Source organism: Dasypus novemcinctus, chromosome 18 (genome assembly GCF_030445035.2).
Source record: "Dasypus novemcinctus isolate mDasNov1 chromosome 18, mDasNov1.1.hap2, whole genome shotgun sequence".
Taxonomy (NCBI): domain Eukaryota; kingdom Metazoa; phylum Chordata; class Mammalia; order Cingulata; family Dasypodidae; genus Dasypus; species Dasypus novemcinctus.
In genome coordinates this window covers 17,239,392-17,266,477 of record NC_080690.1, presented here as the reverse complement: position 1 = coordinate 17,266,477, position 27,086 = coordinate 17,239,392, and the positions used below count along the sequence as shown (strand labels likewise).

The 27,086-nt window shown below is 38.5% G+C and overlaps 1 protein-coding gene, 1 non-coding gene and 1 pseudogene across 6 annotated transcripts in view; all 3 read left to right on the top strand.

The window, feature by feature from the left end:
- PHLPP2 (PH domain and leucine rich repeat protein phosphatase 2) overlaps positions 1–27,086 on the top strand; it is a 79,820-nt gene that overhangs the window by 11,927 nt on the left and 40,807 nt on the right. For 2 of the 5 annotated variants that reach the window (XM_058279767.2, XM_071209096.1), the window contains exon 3: positions 4,852–4,985. In XM_058279767.2, coding sequence (XP_058135750.1) covers positions 4,852–4,985 — 134 coding nt within the window. Of the gene's footprint in view, positions 1–4,848; positions 4,986–17,181; positions 17,862–27,086 lie in introns of those variants that run through there. The other 3 variants (XM_058279766.2, XM_071209095.1, XM_058279768.2) reach the window with 2 other exon arrangements.
- On the top strand, positions 11,019–22,512 carry LOC139436901 (Y-box-binding protein 1 pseudogene; annotated as a pseudogene).
- LOC111763734 (U6 spliceosomal RNA) lies at positions 16,289–16,394 on the top strand. Its single transcript, XR_002796540.1, has one exon. It is a non-coding gene; the product is annotated as a U6 spliceosomal RNA (small nuclear RNA).

Here is a 27,086-nt window from a genome sequence, read left to right as displayed (position 1 = left end):
AAAATAGTGAATCTTTCAAATGGTAGTTTTTATTAGACTTAATGAAATATAGTAATTAAAAAATATAACTTGTTAGGTTTCTTGGTGTAAGGTAACATGTTTTATATAGCTATTTAATTATATAAAATAATGTGGTTTACCCAAAATAAGCTATTGTTTGTAATTAAACCGACATGAGGGAGTAGATACAGCTCAAGCCATTGAACACCTGCTTCTCAATATGGAAGGTCCCTTGTGCCTCCTAAAAAAAAACCAAGCCAACAAACCAACTCGAGAGCTGATGTGACTCAGTGGTTGAGCGCTAACTTCCCACATAAGAGGTCCTGGGTTCAAATCCTGATGTTATTATCTACTGATTGTATAACTGAGTCTATTGCCTAAATTCTCTGAACCTTGTTTTTCTTATTTGCAAAATAATCATAGCTTTGTATTATGTAAAACATTATGGAATATGCATTCATCGAAGTATCCTTATTATTGCTGTTTGTGTTATTTGTATTATTGATTTTAACATTTTGTGGATTTTGCCTTTATTAGTTATCCAGGAATTGAGTATTTTTGTTTGTTTTTTGTTTTTTTGAGGTACCAGGAGCCAGGGGTTGAACCTGGACCTTGTATGTGGGAAGCTAGTGCTTAACCACTGAGTCACATGGACTTCCCTGAGTTGGTTTTTTTTGTTTGTTTTGCTTGTTGTTTGCTTTTGTTTCTTTAAGGAGGCACCAGGAATCGAACCTGGGACCTCCTTGTGGGAGGCAGTGCACAATGGCTTGAGCCATATCCCTCCAGGATGAGAAAATGCTGCAGGGTTTTGTTAGGGTCTTTGATACAATGTATTGTTCCCAGTGTTGGATTTTAATAGCGTGTTTTTACCTCCCACCAGTAAATACAGTTCTTGTGAAATGATCCTTGGAATGAAATTTACTCTTTACTTGCAAATACCTTAACTATGGGTACTGTTTAAAATACCTATAATGTAAAAAGTACTTGGCTAAGAGCTATGGACTACTATTGATGATATTACTGCACTGGTTGGCTAGTTTGGAGAGAAATTACTGTATATATACATATATTCAGATTTCATGGACTATGGTAACTCTTAGAAACATTAAAACCATATCAAAACTATTACTGTCATTTTATTGTCTCCTTGAAAGGAGACTGTTGAAGAAGTAGTTTAAATAGTGAATAGAACTTTTTATTGTCAATATTACTGTCCTACACGAATTATATACTTTGCAATATATAATTTCCTTTTGAGTTGTGAGGGATTTAGCTAATTAACAGCCTGTTAAACTTTTGGAACTTTGAAACTCAAAATTGAGCTGTAAGCAGATTATAGCATTTCCCTCCCCCATACCCTCTACTTTCTTCAGAAGAGGAGTTTAATGAGTAAATGGAATCAGTCCCTCATTTTACTTGTTTTTGCAGTTCTTGAAATATTACTTGTTACTCAGTTATGCTAAATTAATGAGAATATATGGTGAGGTTCTCTTGATTTTTTTTCTCCCTCTAGTGAAAATTATAGATGGAAATATATAAAGAGATTTTCTGAAATCTAAAGAACCTTTGTAGACCAAAAGGTCGAGACTGATAAGGTTTTCATTTCTCCTGGTTTTCTAAAGAAAAATAGAAAAATTGAGCTAGTATGATTTAGCCTGATAGCGTGATTATTTCTTGGTTCTGAGTATGTGGTCATTATACAGAATTAGGATTTTTAAATTCATTGAACTCTGTATCCTAAAAAAACTGCCGGGTTCAGGTGGAATATATATTAGGGTGGTGTCTTAGAGACTCATAGAATCTTTTTTTTTTTTTTTTTAAGATTTATTTTTTTATTTATTTAATTCCCCTCCCCTCCCCCGGTTGTCTGTTTTCTGTGTCTTTTTGCTGCGTCTTGTTTCCTTGTCCGCTTCTGTGGTCGTCAGCGGCTCAGGAAGTGTGGGCAGCGCCATTCCTCAGCAGGCTGCTCCCTCCTTCGCGCTGGGCGGCTCTCCTTATGGGTGCACTCCTTGCGTGTGGGGCTACCCTACGCGGGGGACACCCCTGTGTAGCAGGGCACTCCTTGCGCGCATCAGCACTGCTCATGGGCCAGCTCCACACGGGTCCCGGGGGCTTGAACCGCGGACCTCCCACGTGGTAGACGGTCGCCCTAACCACTGGGCCAAAGTCCGTTTCCCCATAGAATCTTGAACTCTAAAAGACCCTAAAGATCTTCTGGCCCAACTTGATTCTTTTAGGAGTACCTTCTAAAATATCTCTTACAGATGGCTCTCGAACTCTCTGTGAGCTATTTTGATAGGCAATCTGTTTCATTATTGGGCATCTCTGATTATTAGTATTCTTTCTTATATTCAGTCTCATCTACCTTTACAGCTTCTTCCCATTGCTCCTGGTCCCATCCTTTGAAAGAATACAGAGCAAGTTGAATCCTCCTTGACATTTGAAGATAGCCCCCTTTTTTTTTTTTTTGATTTTGAGAAGGAAAAATGATTTATTGATGGCTGGACAGACTCGGGAGCTTTCTGTTTCAAACCCAAGCCTCACAAGATTTTCAAGTTCCTTTTATACAGGGTGGGGAGTCAAATGGTCCTTTTATCAAAGAAAACTACTTTCTTTGTTGGTTAAATCTTTGATATCGCCCACATTTCAGGTGAGCTTGAATTGAAGATAGCCCTTTAATGATCCTTAGTCTCCTTGTCTTCAAGTTAATCCATCCTCAGTTATTCTTCACATTAAGTCGGTACTTTACCTCTCCAGGATGTAGTTTATCAGAAGTCCCTTTTAAAATAAACCCTTCTTAGAAGAATTTTACCAGTATACTGAGAGAATGCCTAATGTCACAGACCTTGCTTGTGAATTTTGTTTTTATTTGGCTAGGCATTAATTGAAATTGATGTTTTTGTTCTGCAGTGTTTATTTTCTGTTTCTATTAAATTAGTCTTCATTGGCCTTTGTAGGCTTTAGTTCTTTGGTCATTTCCATGTCGTAGTTTGAGTTTAATTCTTATTTATAGAAGTTAAGTTATTGAACAAAAAAGTTAGGAGGAACCTAGCTGGTTTATTTTTTGCTCATCAGTGTAATTTCCACTCCTAAATTATCCTTTTCATACAGTTGATACAATTCCACCAAGCAATGTTCCCATTTCATGTTATTTTTTACTTAAATCTTATTGCCAACAGTGTTTTCTGTTTCTTTAGCTACAAAACATAGGCACTACTCATTTCTTTTTCGCTGTGATGGGAGTTGTATCATATATACATATAATGAAATTTACCATTTTAAACGTTTTTAAGTATACAGTTCAGTGGCTTTAATAACATTTACAATGTTGTGGTGTCATTGCCACCATCCATTACCAAAACTTTTTCATCACCCAGAATAGAAACTCTACCCATTAAGCAATAACTCACATTTCCCCCCTATCCCCATCCCCTGGTAACTTGTAGTCTACTTTCTTTCTCTATGGATTTGCTTATTTTAAAATATTTCATATAGGTAAAATCATACAGTATTTGTCCTTTTGTGTCAGCATATTATCTTCAAGGTTCATCCATGTTGTAAAATGTATCAGATCTTCATTCCTTTTTTTTTCTTTTTTAACTTTTAATTTTGCAATAATTTCAAATTTATAGGATAGTTACAAAAATAACACAAATCCCAAACTGAGAAAATACTCCCACAGATACCCATCCATTGATTTTTAGCATTTTGCCACATTTGCTTTGTCATTCTGTCTATTCATCCTTTCTTCTGTCTGTTAATCCATTTTCTGAAAAAGTAGTCTATCTCCCCCATCTGAAACAAAACCAGAATGTAAGTACTGGAAAGTCTTTGTGTTCAAAAGGTCTTGAAGGAATTCCAAATAATCCATACCAAATTTACTTTGGAAAAACATGTTTAAAAAAAAAATGTGTTATATATATGTTATAAATATAATGAGTTGATTATTGTTGTTTTTAAGTGAATAAATATTTGGAAATTCTTAGTCTTAGTTTCTATTCAATAAATATCAATAGATATAACCCATGAAAACAAAAACTCTTTGGGGTTCTCAGTGAATATAAATGACTTGAAGAGACATTTCTCCAAAGAAGATGTACACATGAAAAGATGTTCGGCAATATTAGCCATTAGGGAAATGCAAATTAAAACCACGGTGAGATACCACTTCACATCCACAAGATGGCTCTTATTTAAAAAAACAGAAAATAACTGAAGTTAGTGTTGGAGAGGAAATAGAACTTCTAGTGCATTGTTGGTAGGAATATAACATGGCACAGCCACTATGGAAAGCAATATGGTGGTTGCTCAAAAATTTAAATATAGAATTACCTTTGACCCAGTAATCCCACTTCTAGGTATATATCCCAAAGGGTCACAAACATATACTTATACACCAGTGTTTATAGTGGCATTATTGACAATAGCCAAAAGCTGGAAGCAACCCAAATGTCCATCAGCAAATGAACTGATAAAATGTGGTACATACATACAATGGGATATTATTCAACCGTAAGAGAAAATGAAGTTATAAGACTTGCTGCAACATGGAAGAACCTTGAAAACATGCTCAGTGTTATTAATTTAAGCAAGGACAAAAACTGTAATATAAATGATGACTAGACATAGCAAATTCTCATAGGTAGAAAGCAGATTATTGATTACAGGGGGAGGGAGAGAATGGTGAAAAGGAGGAGTGTTAAAAAAAAGCTTATTGGGGTACATGTGGTAATGGCCCAGTAGAGATTTACAAAGGAGGCAGGAATGAAGAGTATATTAAAAGATTTTAAAAGTTCAACGAAGAATTTTTATTACTTTACTAAGTATTTTTCTTTTGAATTGTGTAAGCAGGAGACTGGAACCTACTGAACGACCTCTTGAGATCGTTTATGATTACTTAAACAAGCTGGGATTTGATGATCCTGTGCGCATACAGGAGGAGGCAACAGATCCTGACCTTGGCTGTATGATTCGATTTTATGGTGGTAAGACTTACAGTAGCTTTGTGAATGTGTTAAGTACTTGTAAATTTGCTTCTATCAGGTCAGTTCTTTAAAAGTATTTTATCAGAAGCTAGTTTTAGGCCAATTAACTAATCTAGTTACAAAACAAAAACAGGAGCTCATGGAGTGGGGGAAGAGTTAGCAATATTAACCAAAACATCTTTCCTTTTTGTTTTTATGTTCTGCCAACTTAGAATTATTTTGTACCTTTGCCAGTTAAAATTAATAAGCTCCTGGTAAAACCCCAAGGTCTTCTGGATGTTAGGTTAATTGAATAGCTAATCATTTTGGAAAGTAGGTGGTCATTATCCTACATAACATTTAATGAATCATCTGTTAAATGTCTGTGTTGGTGAAGCTAGCAGTCTTTAAATGTAGGATTTTTGACTGTCTCTCTTGGTGTACTTTTTTTCCCTGTAGATTTCTTTCTCATACAATCCCTTTAATAATAAAGATCAACGTATTAATATCAGTTACCCTTTCTAATATTACTTTGCAGATACCCTTTCCGAAGATTACATTTTACTAATACTACTATTAAGTAACATTTATTGAATGCTTACTGTGTGCTACTTTTTTATGTATGAATTACCTAATTTACTTCTTGCCACCACTTTATGAGATAAGAACTATTGTGCCTATTTTACAGAGGAGAAAACTGAGACAGACAGAATTTGAGTTAAGTTGTTCAAGGTCATACAACTAATAAGTGACTGAACCTTTTTCTTTTTTTCTTTAAACTTTTTATTTTTAAATAATCTCGAACTTTCAGGACAGTTGCAAAAATAATTCAAAATACATACTAAGAACTCCGCCTACTCTCCGAGATCCGCCAACCTTAATATTTGCCACATTTGCTGTATCATTCTATGTATCCATCTAGCCATCCATTTTCTGAACATTTGAGAGTAGGTAGTGTACATTATACTCCTTGAACACTTGCTACTTCCATATACATTTCCTTAGAACAAGGATATTCACTTGTATAAGCACCTTAAGTACATTTATCAAGTTCAAGAAATTTAACATTGATGTAAAGCTTATAGTCTATATTCCAGTTTTTCATATGTCCCAAAAATGTCTTTTTGGGCATTTCCCCCCCATCATTAGCTTTAGCCCAGGATTATGTATTGCATTTAATTGTCATTGTCTCTTTTTTTGCATTAAAAAAAAAAATTAATTGTTGGAATATATAAACAACATAAATTTTCTCATCTCAACTACTCCCAAACATAATGTTCAATGGGATTAATCACATTTACAATGTTGGGGTATCCTCACCACCATCCATTATCAGAACTTTCCATCACTCCAAATGGAAACTCTACAGCCATTATGCATTAACTCCCATTTTCCTACCTTGTGGCTCTTGTAAATAATGCTGCTATGAACATTGGTGTACAAATATCAGTGGTCCTGCTTTCAGGTTTTTGGATATAGACCTAGAAATGGAACTGCTGGATCATAGTTCTATGTTTAACTTTTTCAGGACTCACCGAAATAATTTTTGCAGCAGCTACAGGTGACAGAGCCATTTAATACTTGCAAGTTTTGAAATAAAAATAACTCATTTATTAAACAGTTCAACTAGAAGGGTTAAACTACTAGCCTATGGGGGCATAACCATTTATTAAGATTTCCTGCTCTCATTCCCCAAATTATCATTTAATTTTTGTATCCTTGATATAACTCTTTATAACAATGTGGACAACCAGTTTTTAAAGGAGAAAAACAACCATAACATAAAAAAGCCACTTTCATTAAATGTGCTTTACAAATAATTTTATTCATACTTTTTTTTTACCATACTATTTTTTACATGTAGCTACTTAAAAGTTGGTTATGTTTTAATTTATTCATATTAATTTTTCTATTTTGGGGATGTGCTATGCATTGTGATCTTGTTTGTTTTTTTTTTTCCTTTTACTCCTGAGTAAAGATCATTATGAGATTTTTTCTTCTCTTATTTATTTTTGGCCTAATATATTAATGTTTGCTCTGTTTGCTACATAATTTTTCTATTTTTTTTTACTTGACAGTTAAATTCAAGAAAGAAAATAAATGTTGACATTAACTCCAGTAACAAATCTGTGTGTTAAGGATTACTGTGACTTGACTAAAGTCTGAGTGATTTTTTTTTCTTTAATCTTAGTGAAACAAGATTTAGCTGTCATCTTTGAGGTAACTAGCTAAGAATTTTGTACATAGCAAATAGATTATCTTAGAAAGGAAGAAAAATAGTTGTTCAGTTGACATTTTTATTTCAGAAGTATAATTTGTATTCTGATTTGGCAGGAGGAGGGGCATTAAATGTTCTGCTATGATTCATTGAGCATCTTCTAGATTTTCCTCAGGAAATATAAACATTACGTTTTGAAAATACTGGATTTCACAATTAGAACATAGATTCTTTATTTCTCAGGTAGTTATGCAGGTTATGTTTATATTTTCTGGTAATTTCCATGCCGATACTGTTAAATGAATATCACAACTATGTGCCATAATTACTAGAAAAAACTGGTAATTCATAACCCAGTGGAATATTCCCTGAACTAGACTTCGAAACACCAAATTTAAATTATATAATATTTGTATTTAAAATAGAGTATCTCTTAAATGCTCAAGGGCATCTAAGAAAGAATGAGGATGATTTTTATAAATTGACATGGAGTCATGTTTATATCAGCTAAGTGGAACGAGAAAGGTGCACAAGAGTAGAGTATCTGACTTTTTGTAAAAGAGAGGAGAAAGAATATATGCATGCACACAAACTTACACATATATATGTAGTTCTTTTTTTTTTTAAAGATTTATTTTATTTATTTCTCTCTGTGTCCATTTGCTGCGTGTTCTTCTTTGTTGTCAGTGGCATGGGAATCTGTGTCTATTTTTGTTGCGTTATATATGTAGTTCTTGAGTAAGTGTATGAATGAATGAGTGAGTGATTAAGTGCCAGAAGAGGGAAGTATACATAAAATCCTCTGCTAGTTCATTGAGGAAGAATAATTGCCAGGGTGAACTTAAATCTGAAAAAAATCTTTTAAGACTAATTTTAGGAACGTAATCCATCTATGACTATAAAACTTGATTAAAAAACAATTAAACAAACATAAAACTTGGAATAATTTCATGCTCCTGATGATGTTTGAACCTGAGTTCATTATATATTTTCATTCTAGAATGAAAGTTGGCTTTTAAATGGAAGTGAACTGCTTTTTATGCATTGAAATAGCATTTAGATTCGGTTAATTCACACAGTGATTGGCCCTGATACTGCTCATTTTCCTATCACCACTTGATAAATTATAGCATGCTCAAAATCTTACATACCCTTAGATTATTTCCAGTAGATTCTTAAGAGTACCAGTTTGTAGTAATTATGTTTTCGGGGATCTTAAGCAGGGAACCTTTTCAAAAATGTTTTGTTGTTTTTTTTAACCTAGAGACACTGGTATAATTTGAGAAAATTAAGTTAGGGAAATAGGCTTTTGAATTGAAAACAGGCAAAATAGGCATATGGTACCAAAAACAAAAGGTAAAAAAACTAGATATTGAAAGGTGTATTTGTTATCTATTGCTATATAACACAGTGCTCTAAAACTTAAAATGATAATTAATATTTATTACTCCACACACTTTCTATGAATCAGAAATGAAGACACAGCTTAGCTGGGTGTTTCTGGCTCTGGTCTCAGTCAGTCTGTAGATTAGGGCTACAGTGACCTGAAAGCTGGACTGTGACTGCTACTTGTAAGGTGGCTCACTCACCTGGCTTTGGCAGGAGGCTTCAGGTCCTTGCTGGAAGGAGACCTTAGTTCCTACCGTGTAGACCTCTCCATACAGCTCCCAAAGTGTCTTCATGTCATGGCAACTGGCTTCTCTCAGTGGTATGCGCAGAGAATCTCTAGCCTTGTAAATCACCATCACTCCCACCACATTCTATCTTTTAGAAGCCAGTCAATAAATATAGCGCACACCAAAGAGATGTGAATTAGTCTCCATCTTTTGGAGGGAGGAGTCTCAAGAAATTTGTGAGCATATTCTAAAACAACCACAAAACAAAACTCCATAGGGAAACGGACTTTGGCCCAGCGGTTAGGGCGTCCGTCTACCATATGGGAGGTCCGCGGTTCAAACCCCGGGCCTCCTTGACCCGTGTGGAGCTGGCCATGCGCAGTGCTGATGCGCGCAAGGAGTGCCGTGCCACGCAAGGGTGTCCCCCGCGTGGGGGAGCCCCACGCGCAAGGAGTGCGCCCGTGAGGAGGGCCTCCCAGCGTGAAGGGAGAGAGCAGCCTGCCCAGGAATGGCGCCGCCCACACTTCCTGTGCCGCTGACGACAACAGAAGTGGACAAAGAAACAAAAGCAGACAAAGAAACAAGATGCAACAAATAGACACCAAGAACAGACAACCAGGGGAGGGGGGGAAATTAAATAAATAAATAAATCTTTAAAAAAAAAAAAAAAAAGTAATCCTGCTCTCACCTTTCTTCTCCAGCAACCCAGTTTTAAATCCAGACAGCCAGAAGGAAAAATACTTTTAAGTATTTTCTCTGAAGTAAATATTTTAGTAATCAGCTTTAAATATTAAATGGGTAGAGTCTTTGGCGAGTTAGCTTAGAATAGTGTTAATGAGGCTAAGGTCATAAGGGCTTAAGTTTAAACCAGTTAATGTTGTTGTGTTATACAAGGCACCAGTACCCTAGGCAGCCATTATGCAGATGCCAGTGTAGGGAGAGTGCTGTGGGAAAAGGGAGTGGATCACTGGTTCAATGCATACTCATTATCTCAGCTGGAAAAGGAGTGGAAATAACATCTCACTAAAGATGAGTGTGGCAGAATGATCTGTTACAGAGATTGATAGGACATTAATCAACTTCCTAATTTGTATGTAAGGAAACAGAGTCTAGAGGGGGGTGTGATTTGCTAGAGCAGTGGTAGTTCTGGGACAGTTGCTCAGGTGGCACAACTCACAGCTAGAGTATTTCTTTCTGTACCATACTATCTGTACACATTGTTTAAAACAATTTTGTCCAGAGTGATTGAACAGAAACAAAAGAAGCCAGGCACAAAAGACTCATATAGTATGTTTCATTTACTTAAAGTGAACTTTAGTTAGGGAAAACCTAACTAAATTGTTTAGGAATGTGTGGCAATAATGCTATTTCCCCAACAAAATCTGTTCTTTCCTTCTTTCATGATAATAGAATTGCAGATGGGCAAATGAATGCCCAGTGACACCTCATTTCTCAGCTTTCTTGAAGTTAGTGTGCACACATCATAAGTTTTTTCAGTGATGTGGCACGAAATTCTGTATGTCATTCCTAAAGCAATATAGTGCGTGGTTCTCAGTGCCTTTTTCCTCTTTTTTGGAATAGAGTGGCAATAACCAGAATGCTGTTTGATGCCATGTATTGAAAATTGCAGAGCTTTCATCAGCCTGAGTTTCAACTTTGTTGGTTCCTGGCAAATGGAATTGCTTGAATTAAATTTCTGTTCTCTGAGCCATTACAGTAGGTAGTAAAGTGGGTAGTTAACCTAATTTAATAATAATCAGGTGGCGAACGTAAATGGTAAAAAAATAATTTGGAGAGGCTTCAAGTTTCTGTTTCCTCACATACGCTTTAAACGACGAGCAAAAACCTGTAGAAACATCTTTTTCAAAGCTCCAGAAAATAGTTAAAGGACTACAGTAACAGAGCAAATGCTGAATCAAGAAAAAGGATCCTAAAAAGTGGTAGGATCTTGTGTCACCCAGGCTGATCATTCTCTGACCCCTTTCCAACCCCTAGTATTTTGGCTCAGAGCCACCCCGTGCTCCCAATGTGGATCCCTGGTCTTGGTTTTGGAGGGAGAAGAGTAGTCCTCGTGCATGCGCTAGGAACATGTATGCCTGGCCTAGTCTGTCTGGTGGTGACCTGAGAGACTTGCCATCTGAGAAGTTGCCCTCCATGCAGAAGATAGCTCTCTAAGCTGTCCTCCAGAATGCTGTGGAAGATGAGTCAAGTCATGTCTGCATGGAACAAGGGATTGCTGGCTGTAGGACATACAGTGCAGTGCCAGCGGCCTTGAAGAAACTGTTTCCGAGTAAGAAGGGCTATAAGACGTACAGTGCAGTGCCAGGGGCCTTGAAGAAACTGTTTCCGAGTAAGAGGGGACATTCATGTTTGTGTAAATGGGGGAGTTCTAGGGCCACATGCTCATGCCCAAGACAAGACACATGACAGAAAGGTTCAGGGAGGCCCCTACACTTTGGCCCAGAGGTCTTTTCTACACTCGTATGGATAAGCTCTGAAGCAGAGCACTTGGCTCAGGTCAATCTGCAAAGACTGGGAAAGGTGTTTTGTTTTGTTTTTTGCTAGCTCCTGGCATTCAAGGAAAGCTCTGTCATAACTCTAGCTGTATACAAGCTTAAGGAACAGATCCGTCAGAGTCTAAATTCCCATAACATTAAAATATCAAAATAACCAGGTTTCAACAAAAGGTTATAAAACATACAAAGAAACAGAAAGCAATGGCCCTGGCCCAGGCAGAGGAGAAGATTAAAGCATTAGAAACCATCAACTAGGGAAGTGGATATGGGTCAAGTGATAAGGCCTCCACCTACCATATGGGAGGATCTGGGTTCAATCCCTGGGGTCTCCTGGCGAAGAAGAGAAAGTGTGCCTGTGCAGCAAGCCAGTGCCTGCATGGCGAGCTGAGTGCGCATGCGGTGAGCCAAGTGCCTACACAGTGAGCCAGATGCCTGTGGGGTGAGCTGAGCACCCACATGAGTGTCTGCACGGTGAGCCAGTGCCTGCATGGTGAGCCAGTACCCACGCAATGAGGCAAGTGCCCACATGAGTTACCTGTGTGGCAAGCCGAGTGCCTGTGTGAGTGTCCACGTGGTGAGCCAGTGCCCATGCAGCAAGCCAAGTGCCTGCTCGGTGAGCCAGTGCCTGCGCAAGTGAGTCACACAGCAAGATGATGACGTATCAAAAGAGAGATGAAGGGGAGAGTCAAGGTGAAGTGCAGCAGAGACCGGGAACTGAGGTGGTACAATTGACAGGGAACCTTTCTCCACATCGGAGGTCCCCAGGATTGAATCCTGGTGAATCCTAGAGGAGAAAGATGAGAAGAGAAGACAAAAAGAGAAATAGATATAGAAGGTCACACAGTGAATGGACACAGACAGCAAAAACAGCAGGGTGGGGAAGTGGGAAGGGGAGGGAAAAAAATAAAATATCCCTTAAAAAAAAAAAGAAACCATCAATGAGGCTGACCAAATTGGGAAATACCAGAAAAGAGTTTTAAAAAATGATCCTAAATATGCTCAAAGGCTAAAGGTAAACATGGACAAAGAACTAAAAGAAATAGGAAAATTATAGATGAACACAAATAGAATGTCAATAGATGTAAACTATGAAAAGGAACCAAACAGAGCTGAAGACCCCAGTAATAGCAGATTGGAGCTCACAGAAGAATCAGTGAACAAGATAAGTCAGTTGAAATCATCAGAGGAGCAGAAAGAAAAAATGAAGAAAAGTGAACAGAGCTTCAAGAACCTTTGGGATACCGTCAAGCATACCAATATATGCATTCCGAGAGTCCCAGAAACATGGGAAAGAGACATGTGAGCAGAGACAATATTTAAAGGAATAATGACTGAACATTTCCCAAATTTAGCAAGAGATATGAATATGTACATTTAAGGCATTCAGCAAACTCCAAATAGGATAAAACCAAATAGACACACACTGACACATTATAATCAGACTATTGAACAACAAAAATAGAGAATTCAGAAAGCTGCATGAGAGAAGAGAAGTATCACAAACAAGGCAGCCTCAATAAGATTAAGTACGGGATGACATTTAATGTGCTGAAAGCAAAAATTTGCCAGCTAAGGATTTTCTGTCCGACAAAACTGTCTTTCAAATGAGGGAAAGACTAAGACATTCTTAGATAAACAAAAACTAAGGGAGTTCCTCACCACTAGACTGGCCCTGTAAGAGATGCTAAAGAGAGTTCTACAAGTTGGAAGGAAAGGACACTAGGCAGTGTATTGAAGCTGTGTGAAGAACTAAGGATCTCTTCTGAGGGTAATGACATGGATAAATATATTGTATCTTTGGTTTGTGACTCTACTTTTTATTTCCTACATATTCTAAAAGACAAATACATAAGAAGTAATGATAAATCAGGTGTTGGACTCATAATGTATATACATGCAGTTTGTGAAAAGAAATTGTGAAAACATCAAGGTGGAGAGATGGAGGGATATAGGAACAAAGTTTGTGTATGCTATTGAAATTAAGTTGGTATCAAAACGAGAGATTGCTATAGATATAGGATGTTAAATTTAGGACCCATGGTAACTACAAAGAATATAATAGTAGAATATGCAGGCACATAGAGACAAAAATTAAGAGTACAGGTTGCTGGATTTGGGGGCAGAGGGAATAAGGAGTCAGTATGTAATAAGTGCAGGGTTTTAGTTTGGGGAGATAGGAAAGTTTTAGTGATGGAAGGTGGTGAGGTACTGTAATATTGTGGATGTAATTCCACTAAATAGCGTGTCTGGGAGTGATTGAGATGGGAAAGTTTATGTTGTTTATATATTCCCACAATTAGAAAAAAGTGCAACCAAAAAGACATTACCATACTTGATCCTGGATGGGATCTATTAAGGGAGGAGAAAAAGCTCAAAAGAACATTGGGACATACAAACAAAAAAAATGAAATATAGACTGTAAGCTTTATGTCAATATTAAATTTCTTTTTTTTTAAAGATTTATTTATTTCTCTCCCTTTCCCTCCCCGTTGTCTGCTCTCTGTGTCCATTTGCTCTATGTTCCTTTCCCCCCCGTTGTCTGCTCTCTGTGTCCATTTGCTCTATGTTCTTCTGTGACTGCTTCTGTCCTTATCAGTGGCACCGGGAATCTGTGTTTCTTTTTGTTGCATCATCTTGTTGTGTCAGGTCTCCATGTGTGCAGCACCATTCTTGGGCAGGCTGCACTTTTTTTTGTGCTGGGCAGCTCTCCTTGCAGTGAGCGCTCCTTGCGGTGAGCACTCCTTGTGCGTGGGGCTTCCCTACATGGGGGACCCCTGCGTGGCATAGCACTCCTTGCGTGCATCAGCACTGTGCATGGGCCAGCTAGCTCCACATGGGTCAAGGAGGCCCAAGGTTTGAACTGCAGACCTCCTATGTGGTAGGCGGACGCCCTATCCATTGGGCCAAGTCTGCTTCCCCCATTCGCTTCTGCTTCTGCGTGCATTATCCTGGCAGCACTGGGAGACTATACATCTGTTTTTTGTTGCATCATCTTGCTGCATCAGCTCTGTGTGTGTGCGGTGCCACTCCTGGGTGGGCTGCACTTTTTTCACACAGGGCAGCTTTCCTTGTGGGGCACATTCCTTGCACGTGGGGCACCCCTACATGGAGGCGCTCCTTTGTGGCACGGCATTCCTCATATGCGGCAGCATTGCAATTGGCCAGCCTCCCGCATGGGTCAGAAGGCCCTGGGGATTCAACCCTGGACCCTCCATATGGTAGGCAGACACTCTTATCAGTTGAGCCACATCTGCTACCCAATATTAAATTTCCTGAACTTGAACTTGATTACTCAACGTAGTTACATAAATGAATACTCTTGTTAGGAAATGTATATAGCAGAATGAAATATTCAGGGATCTTGATTGATACAACGTATACTCAAGTGTTTAGAAAATGGATTGATAAGTATATAGACATGCAGATAGATGGTTAGAGGATGGATTAATATGTTGATTGATAGGATGATACAACAAATGTAGCAAATGTAAAATTGGTGGCTTCTGAGTATCGGGATCTAGAGGTACATTGGAGTTCTCTGTATGGGATTTGCGTTATTTTTGAGACTCTACTGTAAGTTTGAAAATGTTCCAAAATAAGTTAAAAAATAGAAAGCAAGGAAATTATTATAAAAGTCAGAGGAGGGAAGTGGCTGTGGCTCAATCAGTTGGCTCCCGTCTACCATATGGGAGATCCTGGGTTTGCCTCCTGGGGTCTCCTTGTGAAGGCAGGCTCGCCCGCACCCTGGGGAGTGCTGCCTGGCCTGCAAGCGCCACAGAGTGCCGCTGGCCCACAGGTGCCTCAGAGAGCCCTTGGCCTGCAAGTGCCGTGGACAGCCGACTTAGAAAGGTGACGTAACAAAAAGGGAGACAAGTAAAAACACAGGAGAGCACGCTGCGAATAGACACAGAGAACAGACAACAAGCAAGCAGCAAGGGGGGGTGGGAAATAAAAAAGAAAAAAAAAGGGAGTGCCTTACCTTTAGGGTGGAGGAAGATATGATTCCTACAAGTGAAATGTTTGATTCAACACATACATTTATGTACAATTTTGATAAAATTTTTCTAGATTGCCTTTAGGTGATACAAATATGTACTTTCACCATCAGAATTTGAAAGTACTCATCTCCCTAAAACTTTTCCAATAATAGGTATCATTAAAATGAATATTTGCCCTTTTTGCAAAAAATGGTATTTCATATTTAAAACTTAAATTTTTAAAAAGCAGGAGTAGTATCATAATAGAAAAACATCTAACCCCCTAACTACTTTTATAATTGTGTATTTTCTTATTCTTATATTATACTCCTATTTTTATATTTGTAATTATTATGTGTATCGTATTTTTTTCCTAAAAATTTTATTTTTAATAACATAAGTAATGTGTGAATACATTCTCTTATTTGTATTGTTTTAATTTTTTATAATCATCTCCTAAGCACATTCATGTCATCAGTAACCACTAATAACAGTTTGGTGTATATCCTTTAAGAATTTTCTGAGTTTTGTTCCTGTCTAATGCATGTTTATAGAAATATATGGTTTTGTTTTTACATAAAAGGTTTCATTTGGTATTGGACTTTATACTTTTTTTACCCAACAGTGTGTCTTGAAGATCTTTCTTTATCAGCCTTTATAGAACTGTCTTATATCTGGATTTTTAAAATTGTATATCATGTCTATATTATAGTTTCTGTAAGCATTTTCCTAGTGGTGGACATTTACATTATTTCCAGGTTTTGGCTATTATAAACAATATTATAGTAAAATTGCTTCTTTGTATACCTTGTTTTCTTCAGAGTAATCTCTAAACATGAAATTATTGGGTTATAGAATATATACTTTTCAAATATTAATACTTAGTATTGACAAACAAAGTTAAATCTCTGGAGCAGATGTGGCTCAGTGATTGAGCTACTGCTTCCCACATATGAGGTCCCAGGTTCAATCCCTGGTACCTCCTAAAAAAAAAAAAGTACTTGCTTTCGCAGCACATATACTAAAATTGGACACTACAGAGAAGATTAGCATGACTCCTGCACAAAGATGACATGTAAATTTTCCATATTTAAAAAAAAATTTAAATCTCACCAGTATATCAGAGTATCCCTTTGCTCACACTGTCACCTTCCAATATTATTAACATTTTTAAGTTTTATTGATCCAATAGATAACATTATGACCTCAATATTTTAATTTTTGTTTCCTCAATTACTAGTGTAATTGATTATTGTATTTCACTGGATATTAGGTTTCTTCTTCTTTGAATTACCCATTCATATTTTTGTTTCTCTTTTTCATATTGACTTAAAGGACTTCCTTATAGATTCTGAAAATTCACCCTTTGGATACTATATTTGCAACAGATTTTTTTTTCTAGACTTTTAACTTTTCTTCTTGAGTCTTATTTTGTAAAAGTTAAGACTTTAGCCAGACTTATCAAGCTTTTCCTTTAATGCATTTACATTCTTTCTCTATCCTAAGTCATAAGCACAATCTATATTTTTTCCAATATTTGCATAATTTTAAAATATGGCATGAGGAATTGATGTAACTTTACTCTTTCTCTATCAATAGCCAGTTTTGCCAACATTATTTATGGAAGTAGCCCAGCTGATTGAAACATCACTTCTGTAATTTTTGAGTTCCTATATAGGCAGTCTATTTCTGTTCTCTAACTTGTTATATGGACCTATTTGTCTTTTCTTGGCCAATACCAAAACAAATTAATATAACTTTATGATATATATATATATATATATTTTTTTTTTAAAGATTTATTCTGTTTATTTCTCTCCTCTTCCCCACTGTTATCTGCTCTCTGTGTCCATTCGCTATGTGTTCTTCCATGTCTGCTTGCCTTGTCAGGTGGCACCAGGAATCTGCATCTCTTTTTTTTTAATTTCTCTCCTCTTCCCCATCCTCCCCGCCCCCCCAGTTGTCTGCTTTCTGTGTCCATCTGCTGCGTGTTTTTCTGTGTCCACTTATATTCTTGTCAGCAGCACCAAGAATCTGTCTCTTTCCATTGCGTCATCCTGCTGTGTCGGCTCTCTGTGTGTGCGGTGCCACTCCTGGGCAAGCTGCACTTTTCTCATGCTGGGCAGCTCTCCTTACAGGGCGCACTCCTTGCGTGTGGGGCTCCCCTACACCAGGGACACCCCTCCGTGGCATGGCACTTGTTGTGTGCATCAACACTCTGCATGGGCCAGCTCATCACACGGGTCAGGAGGCCCTGGGTTTGAACCCTGGACCTCCCATGTGGTAGGCAGACACTGTCCGTTGAGCCAAATCTGCTTCCCTGTCTCTTTTTTTGTTGTGTCATCTTGCTACGTCAGTTCTCCGTGTGTGCGGTGCCACTCGTGGGCATGCTGTGCTTTTTTCACGTGGGGTGGCTCTCTTTGTGGGGCAGCTCTCCTTGCACGTGGGGCACCCCTTGTGGGGGACACCCCTGCATGGCACGGCACTCCTTGCATGGCAGCACTGCGCATGGGCCAGCTCACCACACGGGCCAGGAGGCCCTAGATATCGAACCCTGGACCTTCTGTATGGTAAGCGGACACTCCATCAGTTGAGCCACATCTGCTTCCCTTTTTTTTTTTTTTAAGATTCTGTTTAGTTATGATATATTTTGATAGGTGTTAGGAAAATCCCATTCATTGCTTTCCTTTGAAAAATGAGGGCGATCTCTAGAAATGAGGAAAGTCTTTGCAAGAAGTAGTATTTATGTTGGTTCTTTGAAGATTGACAGAATTTCAATAAACAGAAATGGAAAGGAGGGCAAAGGTGGGGGATAAGAATTTCAGTGCATGTTGTATGAATCACAGATGATTTGAGTCCAGATTGTTCAGGGCCTTGAATGCATATGAGGAGTTTTGCCTTCATTAGGCAGATGGTAGTAAGAAGTAAGGGGCATTCAAGTAAGCCAGAGCTAAATGAATCTGTACCAGTGTGAATAGTAACTCAGGTAAGAACTAAGGAATGTGAAGGAATCATTTACATGAGGTGTTTTGTAGGAATAATCAGTAAGAGTTGAAGGTTGATTGAAAAACATAGCTCAGGGATGAAGCCCATGAACTGAAGCTGAACTTAAGGTTTTGGGAGTATGATAGGGCTTTAGTTTTGAGAAGCTGGTTTGTCAGGATGGTGATGAGTTTGTTTTAGAAGATATGTTTAATTTGAAGTGCTGGTAAATATCCAATTGGGAATGTCTAGAAGACAAAAGTGAAGGACTAGGGTTTAGGAAATTCAGGTCTAGGCATCAGGTACTATATTAAAGCTACAGAAATTGTTAAAATTGTTCTGAAGAATATAGTTATCTATAGGAAAAGAAGGTTAAAGGCAGAACTCTCATCTCATTATCTTAACTACCATTTGTTACACCCCTACTCTGCTGATCTTGTAAGATCAGTGCTCAAAGCTCTATATAACCTTTCTCTTTTAATGCAACCCTGTGAAGTAGATAGTATTAGATGTTATTCCAGAAAGGTTGTAACTTGCCCCAGTCGAATAGCAAAGCTGGGCAGCAGATAAGGTGATCTGATTTTAAAGCTCATGATCTTCACCTCTAAGATACTTAACCCTTTAGTTGATGGAGAAAGCTTACAGGAGTGTGGGGAATTCTTAATTGTGAGAACTGGAAAGGCCTAGGGAACTTCTAAGCTGACTCCTTGGTTTTAAACTTGGGAAACTAAGACCTAAAGATGTAAGGAGACTTGGTCAGGGTCACTGTGGTGTAAGGCCTAAAAATAATATTATGTGTTGCCTTGACATGTGGTGGAATTGGGAGGGCCTCAAATGACATAAATGCAAGTTCCTCTCTCCACTCTGCCCCCTAGCCAGGCACAATGCCTGGTTATGCCAGAGTAACCCGGCTTCTATTCCTTGCCAGCCAGCAGAATTATTCAAATAAGCCAGTCACATCCTTCTGTGGGAACCAGGGCCCCCTGCCCTGTTGATGCTGCAAAGCCTCCCTCCCACAGCCTCTTGCTGTGTACTCTGCTCCCAAGTGCAGTTCTCCCATGGCCCTGCTTAGTGTGGTGTCCACCTCCCCCTGCTGTCAGCATATGTGACTAATAAACTTCTGTCCATCTCATTTGCCCAAAGTCAGGTGTCATATGTTTGGCCATCCCCATAACCCTGGGCTGGGAATTTTTCCTTCACCAATGGGGTGAAGAGGAGATAATTGAAACAGTCACAAAACCAGATGGTGGAAATGCTTAGTCACCACTGACTCTTCTACCGAAATACATGGAAGAGCAGGATTGTTTTTGTTTTTTGTAGAAAAGAGAGCATTTGCAAGCTTCAAATTTATTTTCAGGTTTCATGTTTTATTCTTTATATGTAAGTTTGCATTTTCACTCCAAAATATGTCAGCTAGTATTTGTTTAATTTTTTATTTTGAAATAACTTTAGACTTGTAGAATTTTTGGGAAGATAGTACAGAGAGTACCTCCATACCTTATAACCCTTGTGCAACCATTAAAATTATTGTTCCACTCTGAACAGTGCTTCATTTTTCTCCGGTTTCTTTCGAGGTATTTTCTTTGTCTTTAGGTTTCAGCAATTTGATTGTGATGTTGTCTGAGCTTGGATTTCTTTGGGTTTATCCTATTTGATTGGAAATTAAATTTCTTCTTTAATTGTTTGGTAAAATTTTCCAGTGAAGTCATAGGGGCTTGGAGATTTCTTTGTAGGGAAATTTATAACTATTGCTTCACTTGTTTAAAAGTTACAAAACTGCTCATATTTCCTATTTCTTTCTGTATCAGTTTTAGGAAGTTATGTTTTTCTAAAAATTTATCCATTTGTCTGAATTTTTAGGTCTCTTGGCATAAGCTTATATGTTATATACTTTTATCTTTAAAAAAAACATTTTTAAAAATGTTTCAACATACAGGACAGTTACAAAAACAATACAAATCCCATACAGAGAACTTCAATATACCCCTATCCACCAACATACCCAGATCCACCAATTTTAACATTTTGTCCATATTTGCCGTTTTCTCCCTCCCTCCCTTTCTTCCTTCCTTTCATTTTCTAAACTCTCCAATGTAGGTAGTATGTACTTCATGCTCCTTGAACACACAATACTGCCATGTGCCTTTCCTAAGAGTAAGAATATTCACTTGAGTACAGTTACCAAGTTTAAGAAATTTAACAAGCTTTGTGTATACTCTTTGTGTTCATCTGTTGTTTTCCTATTACCTTTATCTCCTTGAACATTTTTAGGACCATTTTAAAAATCTTTGCTATGTCCCAGGTCTGGTCCTTTTCCCTGATGCTTGTCTTCCTTTTTTTTTTAAGAAGGAACCAGGAATTGAACCTAGGACCTTGTATGTGGGAAGCAGGCATGCAACCACTGAGCAACAGCCCCTTCGCAGTGAGAGTTGTGGGGTTTTTTTTCTGTTTGTTTGTTTTTGTTTTTAGGAAGTACTGGGGATTGAACCCGGGACCTAGTACATGGGAAGCAGATGCTCAACCACTTGAGCTACACCTTCTCCCCTCATTCACGGTTTCTAATGCGGTAATCTTTTCCTCTGCCTGGGCCATTGCTTCCTGTTTCTTTGAATGTTTTGTGACCTTGGACACTTTGATATTTTAGTGTGTTATCTTGGAAATTCAGACTCCGAGGCATCTGTTCCTTAAGCTTGTATCCAGCTAGTGTTAGGACAGAGTTTTCCTTGAATGCCAGGGAGCTAATGGCAACAACAAAAAAACGAGAGGAACTCCACCACCTCTGTGTGCCTAGTTCCTATCACACTCAGGGAGGAGCCGCAGCTGCGATGGCTGCCCCAGTCACCATCACTGCAACCACGAGCAGTGAGCAAGACCCAGCAGCCCCCACTGCTCTACTCTTAGTGCTGCTGACCAAGCCTGTGCCGGAGTCAGTGGCATTACATGGGAGGCACCTGCCAGCAGGGGCAAACTCATTGCAGCAAAGGTTTTGGGAATGGTAAAATGGTTCAACGTAAGAAACAGATATGGTTTCATCCACTGGAATGGCACCAAAGATGTGTTTGTACATCAGACTGCCCCATGAAGAAGAATAACCCCAGGAGGTACCTTTGCAGTGTATGAGATGGAGAGACTATGGGGTTTGATGTTGTCCAATAAGAAAAGGGGGTAGAGGCAGCAGATGTCACAGGTCCTGGTAGAGTTTTCCTGGAAGGCAGTGAATATGCAGCGGATGGTAACCATTATAGATGTTAGCCACGTGGTAAGGGTACTCCATGTAGTTACCAGCAAAATTACCAGAATAGTCAGAGTGGGGAAAAAGAAGGAAGGATCTGTGAGTGCTCCCGAAGTCCAGTCCCAACACTGCAGACCCCACCTTACCACAAGTGGAGGCAGCAGCCATAGTATCCCAACCTCATGCCCAAGGAGAAGTGATGGAGGGTGCAGACAGCCAGGGTGCAGGAGAACAAGGTTAGATCAGTGAGACAGAATTTGTATCAGGGTTATAGACCACAATCCACAGGGACCTCCTCGCCAAAGTCAGCCTAGAGAGGATGGCAATGAAGATGATAAGGAAAATCAAGGAGATGAGAACCAAGGTCATCAGCCACCTAACATCAGTACCGCAGTTATCTACGCAGATGCCCAGAAATCCCTAAACCAGAAGATGGCCAGGAGACAAAAGCAGCTGATCCACCAGCTGAGAATTCCTCTGCTCCAAAGGCTGAGCAGACAGGGCTGAGTAGATGCTGGCTTACCCTCTCTTCCATCATCCAGTTTAGTCAGTTAACAAAAAGAAATGAATATGAAATTATGGCAGTAAGAAATGAACAAATGACTGGAGCTGATAAAATGTGCTTGTTTTTTGCCTGTTGGCTACATAACTAAAACTATCTGCATTATCTGTGCAGTGTGGGGTTTTTATTATTTTTACCTATAGTTGTCTCTTTTTTGGTAATGACAAATGTGTTTTTGTCCATCCCCCCCGATGGCTCCCTTGTCTGTTTGCTCGTTGTTTTTGCTTGTTGTTTGTGTTCGTTGTCTGCTCATTGTCAACTCATTTGTTTTTTTTTTTCTTCAGGAGGCACTGGGAACCGAACCCAGGACCTCCCATATAGGAAGCAGGTGTGCAGCTGCTTAAGCCACATCCATTCCCAAATGTGGTTTTTTAAAAATGTGTTTTTTCCCCAATACATTTTTAAAGGTTTTAAATTGTATCATATCTGGTTGAGATTTTAATTTATTTTATTTTAAGATTATTTATTTCTTTCTCTCCCCCCCCCCCCGGTTGTCTGTTCTCTGTGTCTATTTGCTGCGTCTTCTTTGTCTGCTTCTGTTGTTGTCAGCAGCACGGGAATCTGTGTTTCTTTTTGTTGTGTCATCTTGTTGTGTCAGCTCTCCGTGCATGTGGCACCATTCCTGGGCAGGCTGCATTTTCTTTCACGCTGGGCGGCTCTCCTTACTAGGCGTCTCCTTGCGCGTGGGGCTCCCCTACGCGGGGGACACCCCTGCGTGGCACGGCACTCCTTGCACGCATCAGCACTGTGCATGGGCCAGCTCCACATGGGTCAAGGAGGCCCGGGTTTGAACTGTGGACCTCCCATGTGGTAGATGGACGCCCTAACCACTGGGCCAAGTCTGCTGCCATGGTTGAGATTTTTAAGAACTTCATTTTTAATTTGTAATAAAAGGTTACAATTTGATCTTTTTTAAAAAAAGTCAATAAACTGCAAGCACCTGTTAATAGAGGTATTAAATAATTATCTCTGTGTGTATGTCTACATAAAAGGAGAGGGGAAAAAAAGAAAACATCCTTCCTAGTCTTTGTAGATGTACCTGTTTGAGAGAACTGCTTCAGGGCTTATCTATACAGTGAATATAGAGCATAGCTCCAGGCCAAAGCAAGGGCCTCCTTGAACCCCTCTGCCCTTCCTTGTCCTGGACATGAGCATGTGACTCTAGGAATTTCCCTGTTTACCCTGATTTGAATGTCCCTTCTTCCCTAGGAAACAGTTTCTTTAGGGTCCTTGGCACTGCAGCTCTTTCCTGCAGCCAGCATTCCCTTGCCCCTGGGAGCCACAGCTTGACTGCTTTACCGTAGTCTTCTGTAGGTGACTCTGTGAGCTGCCTTCTCCATTCAGGGCAAGTTCTAGGACAGTGAGTTAGTCCCTCAGGCCACCACCAGACAGATTGGGCCAGACTCACAAATTCCCTACGTGTATGAGGGTTACTCTCTCCCATCTAGAACTGGGATCCAGGGAATTGCATTGGGAATATGGCTGGCTCTGAGCTGTGGCGGTGGGGGGTGGTAGAGGGGCCAGCCTGGGTGCCATGAGATCCTACTGCTTTTAAGTAGCTTTTTTCTTGATTCAGCATTTGCCTGTTACTGCAGTTCTTTAACTTTTTTCTGGAAATTTAAGAAAGAATTTTGTGTATATCAATAATTAAGTCGTTTGTTAGTTGTGTTTTAAAAAAACTGAATAGATTTTTTTTGTCTGTTTGTTCTAACAGTTACCCAGATAGGTGTGCTAAAATTTCGCACTCTGAATGTTGATTTGTCTGTTTTTCTTGTAGTTTCTGACACTTTCTGCTTTATATATTCTAAGGCTGTCTTATTAAACACGTATATCTTTGGAGTTGTTGCCTCTTGAATGAATTCAAATTTTTATCATTATATTGTGTAACTTAACCTCTAGTCATCCTTTTTTTTTGGTTAGTGCTTGCATATTTGTCCTTTTATTTTCCATTTCTTTGCTTTATTACTTTTCTCTTGTAAACAGTAAATAATTTTTTTCTTAAGTTTTATCTACTATGAATTTTTTTTAAAGATTTATTTATTTCTCTCCCCTCCCCCCACCCCACCCCAGTTGTCTGTTCTCTGTGTCTATTTGCTGCGTCTTCTTTGCCCACTTCTGTTGTTGTCAGCGGCACAGGAATCTGTGTTTCTTTTTGTTGCATCATCTTGTGTCAGCTCTCTGTGTGTGCCTCACCATTCCTGGGCAGGCTACACTTTCTTTCGTGCTGAGTGGCTCTCCTTATGGGGCACACTCTTTGTGGGGACACCTCTGTGTGGCACTGTACTCCTTGTGCACATTAACACTGCGCATGGGCCAGCTTCACACGGGTCAAGGAGGCCCGGGGTTTGAACTGCAGACCTCCCATGTGGTAGACGGACGCCTTTACCACTGGGCCAAGTCCACCGCCTACTATGATATTTTTGTTTTTTAGTGTAGTATTTTCTATTTGTGCCACTTGTTCTATATTCCTTTTCTTTGTCTTCTTTTGTTTTTAATAGTCCTTATCTTCCCTTCTGTAAACTTGGAAATGATAAGCTTTTTACTGTTCTCTCAGCAGTTATCTTAAAACAATCTTTCTCAAGTGATTTTCCATGAGAGAATTGAGCTTAAAGAAAATGATTTGGGTGACTGTTTTCTGTAGTCTCTCAATAGTAATGAAATTGAATTGTGACTGGAAGCTGAGCTGCAGTTCTGACAGGGCCTTTCTACTTTAAATTCACGCTTACCCCTAGGGCATTCGTTTTTCTGGATCCCAACCCATAGTGAGGGGAGGTCACTGAGCAATATTGACAGGACCCGGACCCTAATTTCTTTCCCCCAGATCAGTGAGAATATCACAAGCACTGTCATGGAATAAGAATATGCTCTCTAGGCAATAGCTGCTTGTCCTGGGCTTCTACTCTGAACCTTAGCCTCTCTGAACAGAAAAGGTAAGATGAGTACAAGGAATCCTTTTTTTGTGTGTGTGTCTTTATTCAGAATAATAAGTTAGTACCCTAGTAATCTCCAAAGATGAATAATGACTTCGTTTTTTATTCTTCTTTAGAGTTATCATCCTGAGCCCATGGAATTATATATATTTGTTTCAGTGGATTGCAGTCATTATTCTTTGTGATGCTGAACTTGTCCCATCTCAGCTAGTGTGAGCTCTTTCAAATTGGCATCTATGTCCTTCCAGTATCAGTAGTCTTTGATAGCGTTCTGGATTGTCCATTAGTTTTTGCACAATAAGCTGTCCTAAGTGCATCTTTTCATTGTCTGACCCAGACCGGGAGTAGGTCATTTTTCTAAGGACTCCTGGTTCATTTTAGTGAAATATGGTATTTAGAATTTTAAAGATTATAATCTGGGGAATAGGGGTACTCATTGCTACAGGTTACCTGTGGATTTTTGGAACATTGGAAAGTATAAATAAACAAGGAAATTGCATGTATTCTTGCTTTTCCACTCCGAATCATGGCAAAATTATTTTAAAATTAGAACCATTAGACATTCCAAATACTTATAGGAACTTTTGCATTCTGTTTTGATCACTTTGATTTGGTAAGAGACTTGAGGTACTTGGTTGTCTAGTAAACTACCCCACATTAATAACAAAATGGGGTGGGGAATTGGGGGGGAAATTGGGATTTTAGAACATTTTAATCACTGCGACAAGAAACCCTAAGTCTATTAGCAGTCACTCCTCATTCCCCAATTCCCCAGTCCCCTATCAACCACTAATCTACTTTCTCTCACTTTAGATTTGCCTTCTAGATGTTTCATATAAATGGAATCATAGAATATTTGGCCTTTTGGGTCTAGCTTTCTTTCATTTAGCATAATATCTTGAGGGCTTATGTATCAGTAGCATTTATCAGTAATTCATTTCTTTTTATGGCTGAATAAGTTTCCATTGTATGGATATACCACATTTTGTTTATCCATTTATCAGTTGATGGACATTTGAGTTGTTTCTACTTTTTGGCCATTATGAATAAATGGTATTGTGAACATTCAAGTACAGATTTTTGTGTGATCCTTTGTTTTCAGTGATCACACAGTGCTGGGTCATATGGTAACTCTGTTGAGGAATTGCCAGACTATTTTCCAAAGTAGTACACCATTTTCATTCCTACCAGCAATGTGTAAGTGTTCCAGTTTCTATGCCTTCTTGCCAACACTTGTTCTTGTCTTTTTTTTTTGTTTTAGCCATGCTAGTGGGTATGAAGTGGTATCTCATTCTGATTTTTTATTTTTAAAGCAATTTTATCAAGACAGGTTTACATACCATACAGTCTATCCAAAGAGTACAGTGGCTTTTAGTATGATCACAGAGTTGTGTGTTCATTACAACAGTCAATTTTAGAATATTTTCATTACTCCAAAAAGAATAATTCCCTACACCTTAGCAGTCACCTTTTAATCCCTTTATCCTTTCCCAACCATATATAACTGCTAATCTAACTGTGTCTCCATGATTTGCATTTTCCTAATGACTAATAATATTGAGCACTACCTCATGTCCTTTTGACCTTTTGTATATCTTCTTTGAAAAAATGTCTTCATATCCTTTGTTCATTTTTAAAATTTTTATTGTTGAGTTGTAATAGTTCTTCATTCTAGATACAAGTCCCTAATCAAGTATATAATTTGTAAATATTTTCTTCTACTCTATGGTTTGTCTTTTCACTGTCTTGATGGCATACTTTCAAGCAAAAGTTTTAATTTTTAATAAAGTTCATTTTATCTAATTTTTTTTTGTTACTTCTGTTTTTGATGTCATAACTTAGAAACCATTTCTTAATCTGAGGTCATAAGATTTACTCATATATTTTCTTCTAGGAGCTTTATAGTTTCAGTTTTTATTTTTAGGTATATGATTCATTTGGAATAAATTTTTGTATACAGTGTGATTTTAGGGGTTCAACTTCATTCTTATGTATATGATTATCTAGTTATTCCAGCACCATTTGTTGAAAAGAATATTTTTTCTCATTGAATTATCTCGGCACCCTTGTCAATGTAAGGATTTATTTC